Below are 19,997 nucleotides of genomic sequence, written 5' to 3' on the forward strand. Positions count from 1 at the left end.
CTTCTACCGCGTTGTCTTGGTGTTGGTGGCTGACGTTTCGACCGCTGTGTTGTGGTCATCTTCAGAGCAGTTGTTGGATAAGGAAATAGTCTGCGAGCTCGTATATATGTAGTAGTCTCGATGGGGGGAATACTTGCGGTGATAGGTCGTAGGTTCTCAGATGCGGTAGAAGCCCTGAAGCTTATCTACACACCAAATCATCTTAATGTTTGCTGACAAGATAAAGTCCACTATAGTCTATTCAGTTTTTGTTTTTCATGAGAAATGAGGGGTATTTTGTTCGATGTTCATTATGTTGTCTATATTTAATCTTTAAGCAGTACTTAAAAAAAGTCTGTTTACTTTAATATGGAATTGTTTACTTTATTTATTATTTGCAAAATTAGTAAGTTACTACCCTATATTATTGATAAATATGAGACAAAACAGCTTTTCTGTCGGATGCTTTTCCAATTCACTGCGGGTTAAAGCAAGGAGATGCACTATCACCTTTACTTTTTAACTTTGCTCTAGAATATGCCATAAGGAAAGTCTAGGATAACAGAGAGGGTTTGGAATTGAACAGGTTACATCAGCAGCTTATCAATGCGGATGACATGAATATGTTAGAAGAAAATCCACAAACTATTAGGGAGAACACGGAAATTTTACTTGAAGTAAATAAAGAGATAAGTTTGGAAGTAAATTCCGAAAAGACAACGTATATGATTATATCTTGTGACCAGAACATTGTACGAAATGGAAATATAAAAATTGGAAATTCATCCTTTGAACAGGTGGAAAAATTCAAATATCTTGGAGCAACAATAGCAAATATAAATGATATACTCGGGAGGAAATTAAACGCAGAATAAATATGCGAAATGTCTATTATTATTCGGTTGAGAAGCTTTTGTCATCCAGTCTGTTCTCAAAAAAGCGGAAAGTTCGAATTTATAAAACAGTTATATTACTGGTTGTTCTGTATGGTTGTGAAACTTGTACTCTCACTTTGAGAGAGGAACAGAGGTTAAAGTTGTTTGAGAATAAGATGCTTAGGAAAATATTTGGGGCTAAGAGGGATGAAGTTACAGGAGAACAGAGAAAGTTACACAACGCCGAACTGCATGCATTGTATTCTTCACCTGACATAATTAGGAACATTAAATCCAGACGTTTGAAATGGGCAGCGCATGTAGCATGTATGGGCGAATCGAGAAATGTATAATATAGAGTGTTAGTTGGGAGGCCAGAGGGAAAAAGACCTTTGGGGAGGCCGAGACGTAGATGTGAGGATAATATTAAAATGGATTTGAGGGAGGTGGGATATGACTGTAGAGACTGGATAGGGACTGATGGTGGGCTTACATGAGGACGGCAATGAACCTCCGGGTTCCTTAAAAGCCATAAGTAAGTAAGTATGAGACAAAACAGCACAATACCTGATATAGACGCAATATACTGCGGAACTTTGGCTGCTTGCTGCAGTCCGTCATTTGACACGAGGGTCTGTACACTTATTCCGACCTTCTGGTCCATGTCCTCCAGCAATGGTGCCAAATCCTCGGTGGAAGTCTGTAACAGCAAATAGTTCACCCATTTTAAATCTGAAATCATGATGTCGGAACAGATGAAATGAGTGACAGTGCTGGTGACATGTATTTTTCCACACCGTAATTTCACAGTGCACTCTTCCTTTTAACAGGAACACTTTAATCAGAAAAATAAACATAAAATAAATTGAATGCAGGTACATAACATGTCAGTGGTGACAATGAATCTTTTTTCCAGAGGTGCAAAACCAGTCCGAAATTTCCTCTAAACACAGAAAAAAATGTTTCCAAACTTGCGATAGTTATCAGATTCATAGTTTAGAAATTATTACTGAATTTCGTTCAGTTTAAGTTTCGACAATTCCAAAGTTTTAAATCGCTCATAATACAATATTATACAGAATGTTAGGCTAATATGTGGAAAACGTTTGGTTAATGGATAGAGGATCTAAAAACAAGCAAAAAAAAAAATAAATTTATAGCCAATTTCGCTTTTTTTAAATGATAGGCCTAGGCAATTTTTAGTTCGTACTTGATTGCTTATTACAACTTTATTTTTACATCTTTATTTACGAAGTCCATGTGTAATAAAGATAATGCTCAAAACGGCCACCATGAAGTTCTAATACAGGCTTCCAAGCTCTGTATCTGGACTGTCTTACTCTCGCCCATATTCCAGGTGCCTGTTGTATTTGCTGACATCCTTCTTCAACACGCTGGGGAAGAATTTCAACGTTGAATACACAATTGCTTTTAAAAATGTCCTCACAAGTAAAAACCCATATTGTTTTCAGTTGTCAGGTGAATAGACCCTTCCTTTTTTATTTCACAAAACCTACTGATTTAATAAACATGACCCGCTAATATAAGAACTAAATCACATGAAACAGAAAGTACCTGTGATAAAAAAAAAAAGAGCAAAGCAAAATTGATTACGGTACAGTATGTTTACATTTTTGCTTATTTTTTGGTCTTCTATCCATTAACTTAGAAAGCATGATGGAAATATTCAGATTGTCAATTAATATAGATAAACACAATATAATATTTGTTACTCAGTCAAATGACAAATAAATGTAAAATAATGACTTATATTATATGGTCATTAAGTTTTGTATACATGAATTACAAATTGCAAACGTTTTCGCCCATTCAGGCATCTTCAGGCACAATTATACAATATCTCAATATCAAACTGTGTAGCTATTACATTGGTGGTAGATAAACTGTTTAAGATAATGATGTACAAAACATCTCCATAATTAAAATGTAATATTACAAGTCATAAAATTAAAATAATGTTAAAAACCACGTAGTGTTTATCTACCACCAATGTAATGGCTACACAGTTTGATATTGAGATATTGTATAATTGTGCCTGAAGATGCCTGAATGGGCGAAAACGTTTGCAATTTGTAATTCATGTATATAAAACTTAATGATCATATAATATAAGTCATTATTTTACATTGATTTGTCATTTGACTGAGTAACAAATATTATATTGTGTTTATCTTCTATCCATTGCCCAAAGATTTTCCACATATTAGTTAACACCCTGAATAAATTTTTACATGAAAAAATGTTATTGATAAGTAATTATCCACTAATTTAGGTCAATATTGTCGTCCTCGCTGGTCTAGTGGTTACCATGCCACCTGACGTATCCAATATTTGCGGGCTCAAACCTGGCTGAGGGCGATGGATTTAAAGGACAATGAAATCCTTATTATTGCTCCCTCTAGAGGAATATACAGCTGTGGGTCTTATAGTGAATGTGCGGCATGTAATACAATTCTGTCCCTGTAGAATTTCGATGTTGAATAACATCTGCAATTATAAGTGTCGTTAAATAAAATATTGTTACTAACTTTCTACTACTAGAAATGTTAATAAAATATCAGAACTATCCTTTTTAACACCTTGAAACTAAAAATTATAGTGACACCCCTATAAGTTAATATATACAAAAACAAAATTGTTACGTTTCAATTAAAAGAAATATATTAGAAAACCTTGGTTCCAGCGTTAATGTTATGCATTAAAATAACTTTACCTTGACATTAAAATTAAACATTGCTATTTTCTTCGTTTGGGTACATTACTACATTTGGAATTATCTTTCTCTTCACGTTTTCTTTTCCTATAAAGTCTCGTATATTCTGCGCGACTGCTTCCTGTAGACATGTTTGTGCGTGACGTCAAACGCTTGCAGTTATTACGGTAATTGCCTCATTCTTTCAGCATAGTAGTTACATAAGTCAAACAAAAATGGTTCTAACTCCTAAACCGTAGAATCAAAACAGATTATAATTTTGAAAATGTAGTATTTATTAACGAATTTTTCCCCAATATGTTCAAATCCGTCTTTTATGGTTTAGCCTTAGCAAGCAGTTAAACGTCTGTAAACTTCATTTTGGGAATAAAATAAACATTATTTTTGGATAAATTAATCTTTATTCTTTCATCTACATATAACATACTCGTATGAATACGCCATAGATACAAGTTATTACTGTTACTAGCATCTAAAGACAGAGTTACATCAATGTTAAGCGAAAATTTGGCCGTTTCATCCTAGTGACCTTCGAATAATAATGTTATTCAACGTTGAAAAGTAAATAATAAACATATGACTATATTTAGGAAGGAATGAAATTCCGAAGTGCGGCTAACTTCAATCCACCATAAACCTCACGGAAATGGTAAGTTCAAAAAACCTATTAGAATCATTGACATAATTGTTGAAGTGTGCATTATTCTTTCTTTCCTAGTCTTAGAAGCGTATATTACGGTATTGGGGCCCTGGGAAGTGAAGCTTTCTACGCCGTTAATATGACTACGATCAATTTGAAAGAAATGTAATGATGGCATGGGGAGCGGGAATGACCGAGATAAACTGCAAAAAATACAGTTTTTATCCACCATAGACTCCAAGTTGAATCCGTTGGAATTTGGACTCGGATCTCTGACGTGGGAAGTCAATGCCCTAGCGCAGGGTGCGAAATAAGATTCCTGATGGGGGGGGGGGATAGAATCCTAGATAGAGAATACCATACAAAAAATTATTATTATCCTCATTCGATACGACTCAACGCTTGGCAGCATTGAGTTGCTTGTCTTGCATCTTGATCATAATAATTATTATATCTATGAGCAGGCTTAAGATAAGATGTGTAATTCCTAAGTTATTGATTGTTGTCAGCTTGCCGGTGATGATAATACATCAATATTATTTTCTTTGCTTACTTTTGTACTTTATAAAGTATATTCATATTAAAACAAAAGTCCACACCTGTGGAGTAACGGCTAGCGCGTCTGGCCGCGAAATCAGGTGGCCCGGGTTCGATTCCCGGTTGGGGCAAGTTACCTGGTTGAGGTTTTTTCCAGGGTTTTCCCTCAACCCAACATGAGCAAATGCTGGGTAACTTTCGGTGTTGGACCCCGGACTCATTTCACCGGCATTATCACCTTCATCTCATTCAGACGCTAAATAACCTAGATGTTGATAAAGCGTCGTAAAATAACCTACTTAAAAAAATTAAAACAAAATTATATTTTGTGAGGGGGGATAGAAGTTATCCCTGGCAGGGATGTTAATATGAATTTATGAGAGGGGGGATAACTTTCCAACAGGGGAAGAAATCCCCCCTGTCTCCCCCGTTAATTCGCACCCTGCTCTAGCGTATTTCTGAAACTTTTTCACGAATATCTTACGTGTACCAGAATACAATTAAAATCGGTTCATCCACATTAAATTTGCTATAAAGTAAGAGAAAGATTGTGCTCATACACGTATAAATTTTTATAACTTAAGAACGGTCTTGAATTACTGGAGGAAAGACTGAACAAGAAAGACATCTGTATGTCTTTATTATTTTATTTATTCGATATCCATTTTTAAGCTATTAAAGGCAATTAATATTAATGCATGTTCTATCGATTTTATTGTGATTACTTCTTTTTGCGAACAACGGTACTCTTGTTATCGATAATGCTAACGTCATCATTCAACAGTTTGAAGTAAACAAGCGTGCTGTTCATAATTAACACTTTAACGTACTGTCACACTCAGTCTTCGGTAGGCTACACCTAAACAGATTCTGCTTTAAAAATATGTTTAAACAACTGCAGCACAGAGTGTTTTCTGAACGTATAGTAGTCACATTGTTTAGCATTAATGTTCATCGTCGCCTTGTTAGGTCAGAGACAAAGCACTGGCTTACGATAGCTGCGAACTAGAGTTCAGATCTTAGCGATGGCGAAATTGTATTTGTGATGGACAAAGTAGAGGTTGTGGGGGATTTTCTCGGGATTCTTCCGTTGTTCTATCGTCATTCCACCAGCATTATCCACAATTCCCCGTTCTTTATCATTTCAATCTAAAAAAAAAGACTTCTACTGTGTTTGCATGACGCCGAATCGGCTGTCCATCATGGTGGATGTTCCTCGCAGTTTGTCCAAAGAATGGTATATAGCAATGCTGGTGGATTCTAGACGACTAGCAGAGGCACCGGAGTTCACTGGTTCTTCCCTCCTCCTGACGGAGACATGATGACTCATATAGACCTGTGAGGTACGGCAGACTGCCACCAGTGATATGGCCAGGGCCGGGTATTTATGGAGATCGCGAAAATCACGACATAATAGATGTACAATAGAGTTTTACTAATCCTTACGAATTAAGTGATTCTGATTAATAATATACAGATAAAACAATCACGACAAATCGCGAAATAGAGTTCTAATAGTGAAATATTCGCGAATTATTACTATTGCGTCGTTTTATAGCGAATATCATATTCAGAGTTTTTTAATTTTTTTTTTTCACTTGAATTTGTTATTATATCCAAGCAGGCTACATTACATGTTATTCCAGGTGTTCTGATTACATTAGTGAACGCAAAAGACGAAGAATTCAACATTTCACCGTCCTGATTTCACTAATAATATTTGAAAGTGTTAATTTGAGGGCTGCAAGTTTTCTTCGTTTTTAATGAATGTGTGTTAAATACAGTCTCAGTCCAACAAATATTGTCTATTGGCCATACCGCACGTTTACCAGAATCCAACGAACCTTTAATGTTAATTATTTGGAAAGCAATATTCGTACGGAGTTAATACTCCAATTCTATTTTCCAAAATTTCCATTAATCTCCGCCAAGAGTACAAATCAATCTCAAACAATCTCCGCCGACACCAATATTAAGAAAACACAAATGGTAAAATTAATCTCTATAAATACCTGCCCCTGGATATGGCACATGTAATCCCGATGTATAGTGCGGTTGTTGGGGGACATATTTCATATCCACGTTATAGTTTATCCGCAGAGTATCGAAAAGTGATTTGTAGGGTGACAAATCTTCTAAGTTCACGTTCTCCTATCCACCCTCTTATTGTTACTTCTGAGGGGGGGGGCAATCATGTGAAAACTTGCCCTTAACTCCCCGTTCTTCGCAGATCACATTTATTTTGAGTTTATCATTCACTAAATATATTCTTTTTCTTTTCTGAAATACCAGCATACACTGAATTTAAGACTCTATGTTACGCTTACGCACTGTATGTATATATAACACAACACACCGTGAACAAGGCGTAAGGGTTGTTACAACCGCGTCTGTGAGTACAATGCTAGCGCGCTGGCCTTCTGTCTAGACGGCCCGGGTTCGATTCCCGGCCAGATCGTGATTGAATTTCTGGTGGACAAAGCAGACATTGCAGAGGGTTTTTGTCGGGGTATTCCCGTTTTCCTTTACTCTCTCCACTTCTGCCCTCATTTCATCTATCATCCGCAATAGTAAAAATAGGCTGCGGTGAAATCTTGGGAGTAGTGCGTGTTTCCGATGCTGATCAGGAAGGACTTGGGGCTCCGGGCCCCTGGGGCTCATCAGGCTACTCGTATGTGGACGAGACCTGGCTCTATCAGGGACTGAGGCAGGATGAGCCTCCTGTCAGCGTCGGATTCATCGAACGCCACCTGTCGGACTTGGACAACCATCGTATATAAGGCCGCACGATGAACCAAACCGTGCCTAAGTGTACGTACCCGCCCCGGATCCAGCCCTCGTAAAAGTCAAGCCAAGGGTTGTTACAATCGTTTATTTGCTAGGGATTAGAGACGCGAGTCTAAAAATGGAAACCTCTGTCAAGAGACGTTTCTGAGAGAATAGCCAAAAGCGGCTGCTCCAGAGTCATCACTTTTTTTTTTTTTTTTTTTGTATACGTACCTAGTTTTAGATCGTAAGAAATTCTATACACTGTACCAGTTATTCAAAACCAAAACATTCAGTCACACGAAATTACAGTAATAGAGGTCTAGAAATGGCACGGGACTCCCTCTCAACTCCAGACAGGATTAGTGATAAATTGTAATGTAGAATCATTCTATGCAGTGGCGCCAGGGGCCCGAGCCCACCCAAGAATTTGTCGTGTTATCATTATTCATGAGATTTATTTGTTTGAACTTATATCTTAGTGTTTGAGTCCACCCAATGTTTTACAAAAGTTGGCGCAACTGATTCTATGTAGATTAATAATTCTATATGTACCGCCATCGGCGTAGCTCAGGCGGTACGCGTTTATCTGCTAATTCAGAGTTGCGCTCGGGCGTGGGTTCGATTCCTGCTTGGGCTGATTAACTGGTTGGGTTTTTTCCGAGGTTTTCCCCAAACGTAAGGCGAATGCCACGTAATCTATGGTGAATCCTCGTCCTCATTTCGCTATCACTAATTCCATCCACGCTAAATATCTCAGTAGTTGATATAGCGTCGTTAAATAACCAAGTACAAATGAAATAATTTACTACAGCTAAGAATTTCACTAATTACAATGCTTTTTTCTTGGGGACATTCTCTTCGTCGCGTTATATCCAAATCCGCGGTAATTGTACTGCGCTATGTATGTGAATTTGGTGGCAGAAGGAGTGTGGTGGATGATGGGGACCGGCTTACTCGAGCAACACAGTCGGCACGCAGTTCACTCCATCACGTGTACACAGAAATCTATTTGGACTGAAGTACTTAGGGATGCTCCAGGTTCCATCTGGTAATCACCTTCATGCCTCTATTAATGCTTATCACGCCCTTAACTCATTGCGCTGAAAATATTTCCTACCCCCCAACTGCGTCGTGTCTCTGGCTCGAGTGCCAGCGCGTTGGTCTTGCATCCACGCAGCTCGGGTTCGATCCCTGGCCAGGTCGCGATTAAATTTGTGATCGACAAAGCAGAAGTTGCAGAGGGTAGTCCCACTTCCCTCTACCATTCCACCAACATTCTCCATCTCCCCTTCATTTTATGCATAATCTGCAATAGTAAAAATAGACTGGGGTGAAGCCTTGGGGATAGTATCATACGGATTTCCGATGCTGATACAGGAAGAGCTTGGGATCCGGGCTCCTGGGGCTTATCTGACCATTCGTCTGAGAATGAGACCTGACACTTTCAGGACTGAGGGAGGATGACCCACCTGTAAGCGCCGAATTCACGAATGCCATCCAGGTCAACTATCGGTCTTGGAAATCATCACATAAATAGGGCGCACAATGGGCTTTAATAAGCCTAAGTCCAAGGACAGGTCCAGCCCTCGAAAAGCCATGCACAGCCAAAAAAAAAAAAAAGAGTATTTATTTCTTTCATTTCGAAAAGGGCTCGACAGGCATTTGATAGCATGTAATTATTTTAATATTTTGTTATGCACTCTGGACTACGTATAGCCTATCCGTTCCACATGACGCTTTAGGAATACATGACATTGATGTGTCAGCTTTCGCATTGCGCAAGGTAGTTACTGTTTTTTTTTATCGAGTTAGATTTTAACGACCACTTTTGAAATACGGCATTTAAACGATACTCATTCAGATTTGGCATTTACGAGAATATATGAATTCTGCGGAATAGAGTTTAGAAAATTATTGATACATGGGAATTTAGTAGTTAGGTCTACATCGAATAATGGTTTTTAGTAATAATTCCTTCAATGTTCTTGTTTTAAGGAGTAAATATTTTTTTTACATAATTAGTTGTTAAAGAAGCATGCGGTGCGAATGTAAGCAACAAGCTAGTTGATATCTGGAAAAGAGACAAAACCGAGTAGGCCTACAGTATTTCAGTATCCAATTACTATATTGACAGTATTTTCTCAAAATGATTATAGAATCTATTTTAATTTTCTTATTCGCAATTACTTCGATATTCGATGCAGCCTCATCAGAGACTTGTTATTTATATTGCTTATTTTTTTGCAGTAATATAGATTTTCAGCAAAAATTGAAATTCTCTGTAATATGATATGACTACAATATAACTGCTTACCGGTGCTTTATATTAGAGGGAGGACATTTGCTTAGTTATTCTGACATTTATGTGTTTCAAAGGGTAATAGTACGTAAGTACAGTATAAATATTAATATCATTTACCTATATAATAGGATATTACTTTTCAAAACTGTAATGGGATGTGTATTATTATTATTATTATTATTATTATTATTATTATTATTATTATTATTACTACTACTACTACAGGTATTACTACTATCACCACCAAAAGGCATCTTAATGGAGGACATTATTTTCTTCATAGACAGATAGCCAAAAATTATATTTTTCAATTTCGTGGTTTGGGGTGGTTTTTCTGACTCGAAAAATGTTAATTTCCTACTGCTGTTGTTACATTTGCCATTCTTTGTTAACGTCATTGTTGTGTGCCTATCATGCACGCACAAACTTAGGCTTATACACACGCATGCACTCACAAGCGCGCGCGTACTCACATAAATAACACACAAAGAAAAATGTGTCCAAGTTAAGTGACTGTGACGGTAGACCTAAGATAATAATACCTAAATAATAACATTACCATACACTTATTTTACAGTTAAAACTTACTGGATCGATAACAGCTCCATAGCTTGGGACATGTGTTCTCAGAGGCGCGTTTTCTTGAGTATTTTCGTCCATTTTGACACTCGTAACAAATACAAGGACTTAGAAATTAGTAGACCTAATCAGAAACAAAGCTTGAAATTTTGCCACATAACCTATACTAGCACTTATGTCCTAGATATTTATGTTAAATCGACACCACGTATTCGTAAATAAAAATACTTTATACGTTGTTTATAGCAAAATACAATTACAAAATGCGAAATGATAATATAATGAAACGAGGCTTTCTTTCTGCTACACTGTCGTAACAACGTCAGAATGATAACTATTCACTGCCTATCTGACAGTGCTAAACATATGTGTGAGGCTCTGATTGGGAGAATGTTTATACAGTTCATATTACATTTAAAATGCTTATTTGTAAACATTCATCCACAAGGAAATGGAAAAAATTGCATAACTGCATCTTCATACGCTATCTGAGTTTGTCTTGGGTCAAAGGTTGCCAAAATCATTATTGTTACCAACAATATCAAATCAAGAACACCATTACGTAAGTTTTGCCAACCATACGAATAGAATGTGACGTACTCGCTAGCCGCTGGTGTAGAGCAACTAGTTAACATTCTTATTCATAGATGGCCTCAGATGTTGCTCATTCGTTTTAACACAGTCTAGTATATACAGTCACGAAGCTTGAGTTGCGAGTGTGGAAATAGGTGGGATAGATGAAGGTGAAAGTGATAATGACAGCGAAATGAACCCATGGCCCAGCGCCGAAAGTTACCCAGCATTTGCTCTTAATGAGTTGAGGGAAAACTCGGAAAAACCTGAACCAGGCAACCTGTCACAACAGGATTCGATGCCTGATTCACTAATCTCGCAGTCAGACATGCTGACCACTATCCCAAAGCGGTAGACTATACTATGAAACTAGTTTATAATGTTATACTGTATTGCATGAGTCACTTCGCTCCTTTATTTTGACGATGCAGTAACTTTATAACATTTATACGTGTTTCACACTCTTTTGTTTTGTATGCCAGTATTATAAAACAGTTAATAAAGAAAGAACATAAAATCTGTAGGTAATGTTGGGTACTTTGAAATGTGATCTATGAAGAACGAGTTGCTATGACAACAGTGATGTTTTGAAATATTATTGCACGGAAAATCATTTAATATTAGTAATTAATTTTATGTCACAAGTAACATTTTACTTGGTATGATAATATCTTACGCACTGGCGCAATAATGTGGTATATTGTATACGATTTTAACTAACAATAAAGACTGTTTATAAAGCTGGTGTACGAAAAACTATTATACTTATTTTTTATGCGACTTTGTTCAGCCGTCCAGAACACCAGCAATTCGTGGTTAAGCAATTTGACTAATTGTTATGTTAAGACTCAGATGCTGTTAGTTATGATAAGTTAAATATTAAATGCGCCCAGACAAAATACTGTAACAATGAAGAGCGAAAGTCCTTTTGAGCAACTTGGAAGATTTTAGTTCAGTAATTTTTTAACGGACTGTAAGACTTTACAGAATAACTGTTATTACATCCCTTTAGACATAAAACAGAAAAACAAACTCTCTCTCTCTCTCTCTCTCTCTCTCTCTCTCTATATATATATATATATATATATATATATATATATATATATATATTTAACATTTCAATGCTAAATATGAAGAAAACACTTTAACCTTTTATGCAAGGGAATTTCTTGCCAATTTCAATATGCAGTCCATAGAAACATAACACATACGTGGAAAAATGCCAGGATAGTTAGATTAGGTTTCACATTTTATCACAAACGTGATACAGAAAAATTCAATGACTTAGGTTAAGTGCAGTATACATGGACAACGAAAGTGAATATGGAAAAAATGGCTTAGACTTATAGTATATTTGGACTTCCTTTTCTAGATCCATGTGAAGTAGGAGATCGTTTTATATTTGAATTTAATGGTGGTCTCACTTCTCCAGCAGAAACATTTTAAAATGATTATTTAGTTGAAGACTATAAGAAGAAGCAACATTCCCTCCAAGGATATGGGCAAACAAAATGTGCGATGATGCTAGCACAACAAATACATACGAGTCATTTCACAAGTTTAATTCTCATTCTTATCACCCAGACATTTGGACATTTTAGAAATATTGCAAGGCTTTCATTTTTCTCCTCTGAACATTAAACTACACAATTTTGGTTGTTCTGCAATTTACTGCAGTTGAAGGGTTCAGAATCATAGTGGGCCAAGCGCCATTTATTAAGAACGCAGAAAGCAAGGGTTAAAGTTAAGTGAATACCATAGTTTAATGAAGACTGACATATCATTTAGTTTTAATGTGCATACTTTATATTACTTGCTGTATGTTTCAATGTATTATGGCATTCATTTAATTTTAACTCCTGTTTTCTCAGTTTTTAATGTATGGCGCTTGGCCCACTATGGCTCTGAACCCTTCAATTGTCCTATTATAAATGAATCTTCAGAGGTTAAATATTTAGGAATCATTATTGATAAACATCTGAAATGGGACAAAAAAATCAACTACCTTTGTAACAAAATTACGTAGAATTATATTACATTATTTTGTTCAGTTACGAAATTACTTAGCAATGGATGTACTACGTACAGTTTACCTTGCCTATTTCAGTCTATAATCCAATATGAAATACGAGTATTAGGACGGGGTAGTACTTATAAAACTAATCCTAAGGGGGGACTGAACTGAAAAATAGCCTAAAAATGTGATTTTTAGATTTCTACATTAAAAATTCTAATTACTATTGTGAATCATTTCAACAAGTTTCATTTGCATATTCCGCTTCTAACAGGTGTTTCTGCCATCATTTTTTAAAATTCGTGCTGTATCTATTTAAATGTCACGATGGGTCACGCCTATTCCTCTGCGAGATTTCTCCACTCTTTATTTCAGAATTACTGTGGTTTTACTCAGAGCTTTCTAAGTGATTGTTTATTGAGGAAGAAAGGAAATTTATAAGTCAATAACCTGCAGTTTCCGAGAACGTGATAATTCAGCAGGGCCTAAATTAATTTGTTTAGAGGTTCAAAGACATTCGATTCGCTTTTGCGTTCTATTCCCGTCAGAGACTATCGCGTTCGATTTGTTGTAGGCTAAATTCTCTAAGAAAACATGTCTTAACCTCATTTTTAAACACTAATAGTAAAGAAATGACTGTCGTTGTGAAACTGTGGCTACCAGACCGTAGCCAGTAGATCTAACGACGAGATTAAATTTTGCAATTCATTGCGGACTGCCTTAGATAAAGTTCTAAATGTGTCCATGAAACTCATGCCAGGGATCAAGCTTCTTTCAAGCACTTACACTGACTTAAAGGAATGTTTCGTCACTGGTTGGCTGGCTGGTTTTTCTAGGTCCGGATCCGGTACACTTAAGCTTACATTGACTCATTATGCGCCCTATATGTGATGATTGTTCCAGTCGACAGGTGGTCTGGGTGGGATTCGTGAATCCGATGTTGGCAGATGGGCCATCCTGCTTCAGAACTGGTAGAGCCAGGTTCCATCCCCAGATTAAGGGGAGAGGATGGTATTTTTTGGTGAAAAATGAGTAAATTTAAAAAATAAATCTTTAAAATACTCTGTGATATGTGTGGAATGCACAGCATAACATTTTGTGGGTATTTGTGCCCTTATCGGATGTTGAGTCGCCATTTTTAAACTTCCTGCGCTATGGATTTTTAAATCACACGCCCGCTTTTATCGGTTTCCAGTAACTTAATTTTTTTTGCTACATTGCCAGACAAAAATGGATATAATTTATGAACTATTAAAGATACGTGCATGAAATTTAGAACATACATTCTTTAGACTATTAGGAAACTTTTCTCTATAACAGAATTTTGTTAATTGATTTCATTTTAAAAATACGTCCGTTTGTTTGCAAGAAAGAAAATCAGAAAATTGTTATTAAATTTTAATTGTTTATTTTACAAACGTAGGGACTAATATCAAAATTCTGTTACAGACAGTTTGTAGAACATGCTTTTGGAAATACATTGCAAAACACTGTTTGAATCTATCTTTAAAAACGGTTTAGATATATCGGTTTTAGTACAATCCTGCATTGGGTATATTTTTTTCAAATTTGGGCCCCAAATTTTTTTCTTTTTTCAAAATATTTTTATTTGGTTGAGTTGCCACAGCTATGAACTCTCTACATACAAAAAATTAATATTTTACACCAAATAGGAAAAAAGTTAAAAAAAATACCATCCTCTCCCCTTAATATCTGATAAGTCCAAGAACCCGGGGTCCCAAGTCATTTCTATATCATCATCGGAAACCCAAGACCACATCAGTCTATTTTTAATTACTACAGATCATATATGAAATAAGGGGGGGGAGTAGAGTGTGTGGATTGAATCAAAGAAGGGGACGGGAGTATCCCGAGAAAAACTCCATTACAAGTTCCTCACGGCCGAGGAATCGGACCCGGATTGTCTGTAAGGAAGACCAGCGCTCTGACGCCGAGCCACAAACGCGACACCACAGCAGTTTTCATATACATATTGTATAATCTTACATAAAAAAGAAAAATGACCAGCTGCATGCTATACGCCAAGTCGCCTTCGGAAGACTTCGGTTGATTCTGTAAGAGCTCGTTTACACGTAAAAGAATTTCTTATGCACGATTCCGTTTTGTTTTTCTTTTGTTTTGTTTGTTTGTTGCTTTTTATTTCTGTTTATAGATCTAGTGTTGTAGCTAATCTGTAACAAAGGTATACTCAACGGGTAAATTAGGTGCAAAATAAATATCCCTTCCAGTGGCGTACGCAAAATTTTGTCAAGGGGGAAGGTTATTATTAAAATTGTTTATAATTTACTTGATCGGTATTTTAAATTATTATTATTATTATTATTATTATTATTATTATTATTATTATTATTATTATTATTATTATTATGTTACGGTATATTTATTAATATTATACTATGTTCTATGAATATCCTTATAAAATCTTTATAACGTAATTTTTTCACAGCCATCCAATTTTTAACTAATTTTAACCTGTGTTTAATTTTTTGAATAATTAAAAAATGCTTGTGTCATTATTACACTTACACAATAATTATATATATATATTTTTTTCTTTTAGTCAATAGTTATTTGTATATGAAAGATAAGTCACTTTACATAACAGGAAAATTCATGGAAACAAACAAATATATTGAAATAAATGTAATTATTAAACACAATAATTAACAAGGAACTCACCAAGGACTAAGAATGAAACTAGTATGATGAATATATTGAAGGAGGGGTAGGAGGACTATGCCTTATGTCGATGTAGATTTTGTTACTCTGACAGTGAAAAATTAGAGAAGCGAAAACGATTATGGATAAAAAAAATACTCAAATCTAAATATGCCTTTTTTTAAGTTCAAACCTGTACCTCCCCTCCCCTTGTGTACGCCCCTGATCCCTTACCTATGGTCCGTCCCAGGCATCTGTAGAATAGAAAAACCAAATAAGACCTCTGCGCAAGTGGTATGTGGGAGGGCTAGGGTCAATGGCGCTCTGGGGGGAGGCATTGGTTGAACGAAGCTACCAATCGCTTGCAAGGAGGGGATCATTTCTATCTGAACTCTCTACCACGAGCATCTTAACGCCTTAGCGGCCTCGAGCTGATGCTACTCGCAATACACTCCGGCACAGATAGACTCCGCCCCCATATGCGCCAAGTCACTCTACAGATTCCTGGGACGAACCATACTCATGTGAAACAGGCGCTGCCTGAAGTGGACTTCGACAAATTCAGTTACAGGAGATCGGCCATTTTGTGTCTGAGACTGTACGTCTAATTTCACGTAGTAGAAGGATGAACATCGTTTAAATTTGCCTTACGACTTAAACAGAACACGTGAATTAACAAAATTAGAACAACAAAGGAGTACAGGGAGGTAGTGTTCCTACTTATTCTTAAATTCGGCATTAGATGATAATGATGATTATCTTGAAAGAACCTTGAAAGATGTTCGATTATCATTTGAATGAGCTTCACAGTGTAATTATTATCTGGAATTCCCTGCACTGCCTAGAATAAAAATTATGTCAATATTGTAATCAATTGCTTTACCGTTTGTCATATCTTGTCACCAACAGCGTTGTAAAACAAAATATATTCATACATTTTAAGTTATAGATTTCCTTTACTAAATGAATAGTTAGTAGTATTCTTATAATGGTTTCCAAGCGCTGTCATATTCCTCAGCATCAGATCTCTTTGTCAATATATTTGCGTATTGTAGCTAACAAGGGAAGTATTGAAATTCGAGGTCGCGTCTAATGAAAAATGTAAGCTGCTAATAGAACATCCTGTGTGATGAATGCCTAATTATGCGACATAAATACTACAGCCCGGAAGTAAGTGGTGTGGAAAACAGTGTCCATAGTAAGCATATTTACCCTACATTTAGCAGAGTGATCATCAGGGTTAAAATGAGTGTGATGGAGGTGACATGTGTCTTCCCTCTATTCACTTCACTTCCTTTATCATGTTGCCACTAGCTCCGGTCTGGCTAAAACCTTACACCAGTGTTCGGTAAAGATTAATAATAATAATAATAATAATAATAATAATAATAATAATAATAATAATAATCCGTGGCGCTACAGCCCGTGAAGGGCCTAGACCGACCAGCCGGCTGCTGGCCTCACGCCCACATGTCGAAGCAGAGGTGGACGATCATCCAACCAGAATGGAGGTATCGTGTGGTTAGCACGATGATCCCCCCAGCCGTTATAGCTGGCATTCGCAACCGGATTTCGCTACCTATCGTAATTCCCCAAGTGCATCACGATGCTGGGTGGACACCGGTCCCATACACTGGCCGAAATTTCATGAGAAAATTTCTTCCCCCATGAGGACTCGAACCAGCGCGCATTCCGTAACGCGAGTCCTAGGCAGGATGTCTTAGACCGCGATGCCACGGCGCGGGACTCGGTAAAGATTACGTCACATAAAATACAGCTCGCAATACACAGCAAAGAGGAAGGTAGAAGGGGGAGATACCCAAACTACTTAACTTTGAATGAACACCAATGTGCCCTGTTATTGTTGAGCTATGTTGGCTTGGCAGGCCCGGGTCCGTACACTTAATCTTCATTCCATACAAGATGACTCCGTATGTAAACAAATGCACGTCTCTGAAGCCCTTCCTATTGGCTGCACGACAAAGAACATCTTTATGGCGCCAAGAACGCAACATTAATTACTTCCCTATCTGGAAGCTCATCTATTATCGAAGTATTCATGGAAAATTTGCTGTTTCTTAAATACGAGAAGAAAATACGATATTTGAAGCAAGTTGGAAAACTAATTAAGTTTGTGAAGGAAGAACGTGATTTGTAGATGGGGTCGATAGTCGACCATTGCAACGAGGCGTGATAATGTAACAATGAGATCGTGTAATGGTGTGGCAGCTCAGCACTCAGAACCCTAATCCAAACAAAGAGATGGAAATAGTGATCGGCTAGCCAGTTTCTGTTATTGTTTGCTCCTTGTGCTGTATTATAATACCACGGTCTAGTATATACAGTCACGAAGCTAATACGTAGTAAATATGCATCCATAGATAGTTGCTAACCACTAGGATCGCTAATATCGCCTCATTACAGACAATGCGAAATAGTACCGGCACAGTCAATTGTTCCTAGCACCCTCACAAGTCAAGCTTCGTGACTGTATATACTAGACTGTGATAATACTGTGTCGAATGTGTGATAAATGCTTGTTAACATCTTTCGACAGTAATATTGTAGGCTATAATGGCTAACCAGTTGCCGGTAATAAAATTCAGGCTAAAACATCTTCAAAGAAACAGTCCGTTGCCTGACGTGTAACGTAAATACCGCCTTGTAAAAATCCCACTTGAAACACTCTATGTTAGGTTGTTAGCTTAAAATAATTTGTCTGTTGTTGTTGTTGTGTCACGTTATCTGTCATTGCTCCACTTGTATCGATGCATGCTTCGTTTTTCGGCGCGAACATAGAACCAATCAGCTGTTGGGGCGCGGTAGGATTTTTCGTTGTTTGTTTTTTTTATTGGGTTATTTTACGACGCTGTATCAAATCTAGGTTATTTAGCGTCTGAATGAAATGAAGGTGATAATGCCGGTGAAATGAGTCCGGGGTCCAGCACCGAAAGTTACCCAGCATTTGCTCGTATTGGGTTGAGGGAAAACCCCGGAAAAAACCTCAACCAGGTAACTTGCCCCGACCTGGATTCGAACCCGGGCCACCTGGTTTCGCGGCCAGACGCGCTGACCGTTACTCCACAGGTGTGGACTCGTTGTTTGTTAAAATGCGGAATCTCCTTAAATGGAATGAGGATATTGGACTTGTCATGGCCCATTATGCACCCTATATATGTGATTATTTTCCGAATCCGACAGGTGGCTTGGTAGCATTCGTGAAACCGATGCTGACAGGTGGGCTTCCTGCCTCAGCCCCTCTTAGAGCCAGGTCCCATCCACGGACGATTAGTCTAATAAGTCGTAGAGGTCCGGAGCCCCAAGCCCTTCCTACATCAGCATCGGAAACTCGTACTGCCCGAAGATTTCACCCTAGCCTATTTTTACTATTGCAGATGACAAATGAAATTAGGGAAAGATGCAGAGTGTTGTTGTAGTGAGTAATAAAGGGAAACGGACATTTTTCCCGAATGGATGCCCATTTAAACGCTCCATGTTAAGCAATGACATACTCATAGAAACCCAGTGGTCGTAGAAACCAAGGAAGACCTTGAAATATCGACTGAACAACTGTAAGCGAAACAGTGTCTGGATTTGAAAGAGGCTAAAATTGCTAAAAGGCTGATGATCCTCGAGTGATGATAATGATGTCTTTCTTCAACTCATAATAATTATTGTTAATATAAATATTTGCTTGTTAAGTAGATATGAAAAAAGATACGATTTCAAATAAGAAATATAGTTGAGAATGGTGAAATTATCAAATAAAATTTATCTGGTACTAATGTTGAATTGATGATCGTCCACCTCTGTTAGGCATGTGGACGTGAGGCTAGCAGCCGACTGGTCGGTCTGGGCCCTTAAAGGACTGTAGCGCCACGGATTATTATTATTGCTATTATATTTATTATTATTATTATTATTATTATTATTATTATTATTATTATTATTGTTGTTGTTGTTGTTCTTGTTGTTCAGCTGTTATTATGAAGTATTTTCATTAATACTTTGTCATTTGTTCTACTTTTTGGAATGTAAAATATTACTTAAGTATGGCGTGTATTTCAACTTGTCTGAGTGTGTGTGAAATATGTTTTGCTTCAGTATTGTGTTGGGAACCAGTTTTATTTGGTCTTGTAATAAAATTTGTCATGCTTTAATTTGTGAAGATGTCATTACTTAAGTGGTGTATTTCCACCTGTTTGGATTTGTTTGATGAAACTGTTTTGTTTGCTTTTATGATGAAATTCTAATACTTTAATTCTTAAAAAAATAAATAAATAAAAAAACCTTGACATAAAAAATATGTAACTTAT

General features: G+C 36.9%; 1 protein-coding gene across 5 annotated transcripts in view; it reads right to left on the reverse strand.

Annotated features, from left to right (window-relative positions):
• The window catches only part of nebu (solute carrier family 2 member nebulosa), a 135,157-nt gene that overhangs the window by 13,928 nt on the left and 101,232 nt on the right, over positions 1–19,997 (reverse strand). For 4 of the 5 annotated variants that reach the window (XM_069822151.1, XM_069822153.1, XM_069822152.1 and 1 more), the window contains exon 2: positions 1,422–1,554. In XM_069822151.1, coding sequence (XP_069678252.1) covers positions 1,422–1,518 — 97 coding nt within the window. In that variant the 5' untranslated portion in view covers positions 1,519–1,554. Of the gene's footprint in view, positions 1–1,421; positions 1,555–10,424; positions 10,746–19,997 lie in introns of those variants that run through there. The other variant, XM_069822150.1, reaches the window with a different exon arrangement.

The sequence above is a fragment of the Periplaneta americana genome, chromosome 3, assembly GCF_040183065.1.
Source record: "Periplaneta americana isolate PAMFEO1 chromosome 3, P.americana_PAMFEO1_priV1, whole genome shotgun sequence".
In the NCBI taxonomy this organism is placed as follows: Eukaryota; Metazoa; Arthropoda; class Insecta; order Blattodea; family Blattidae; genus Periplaneta; species Periplaneta americana.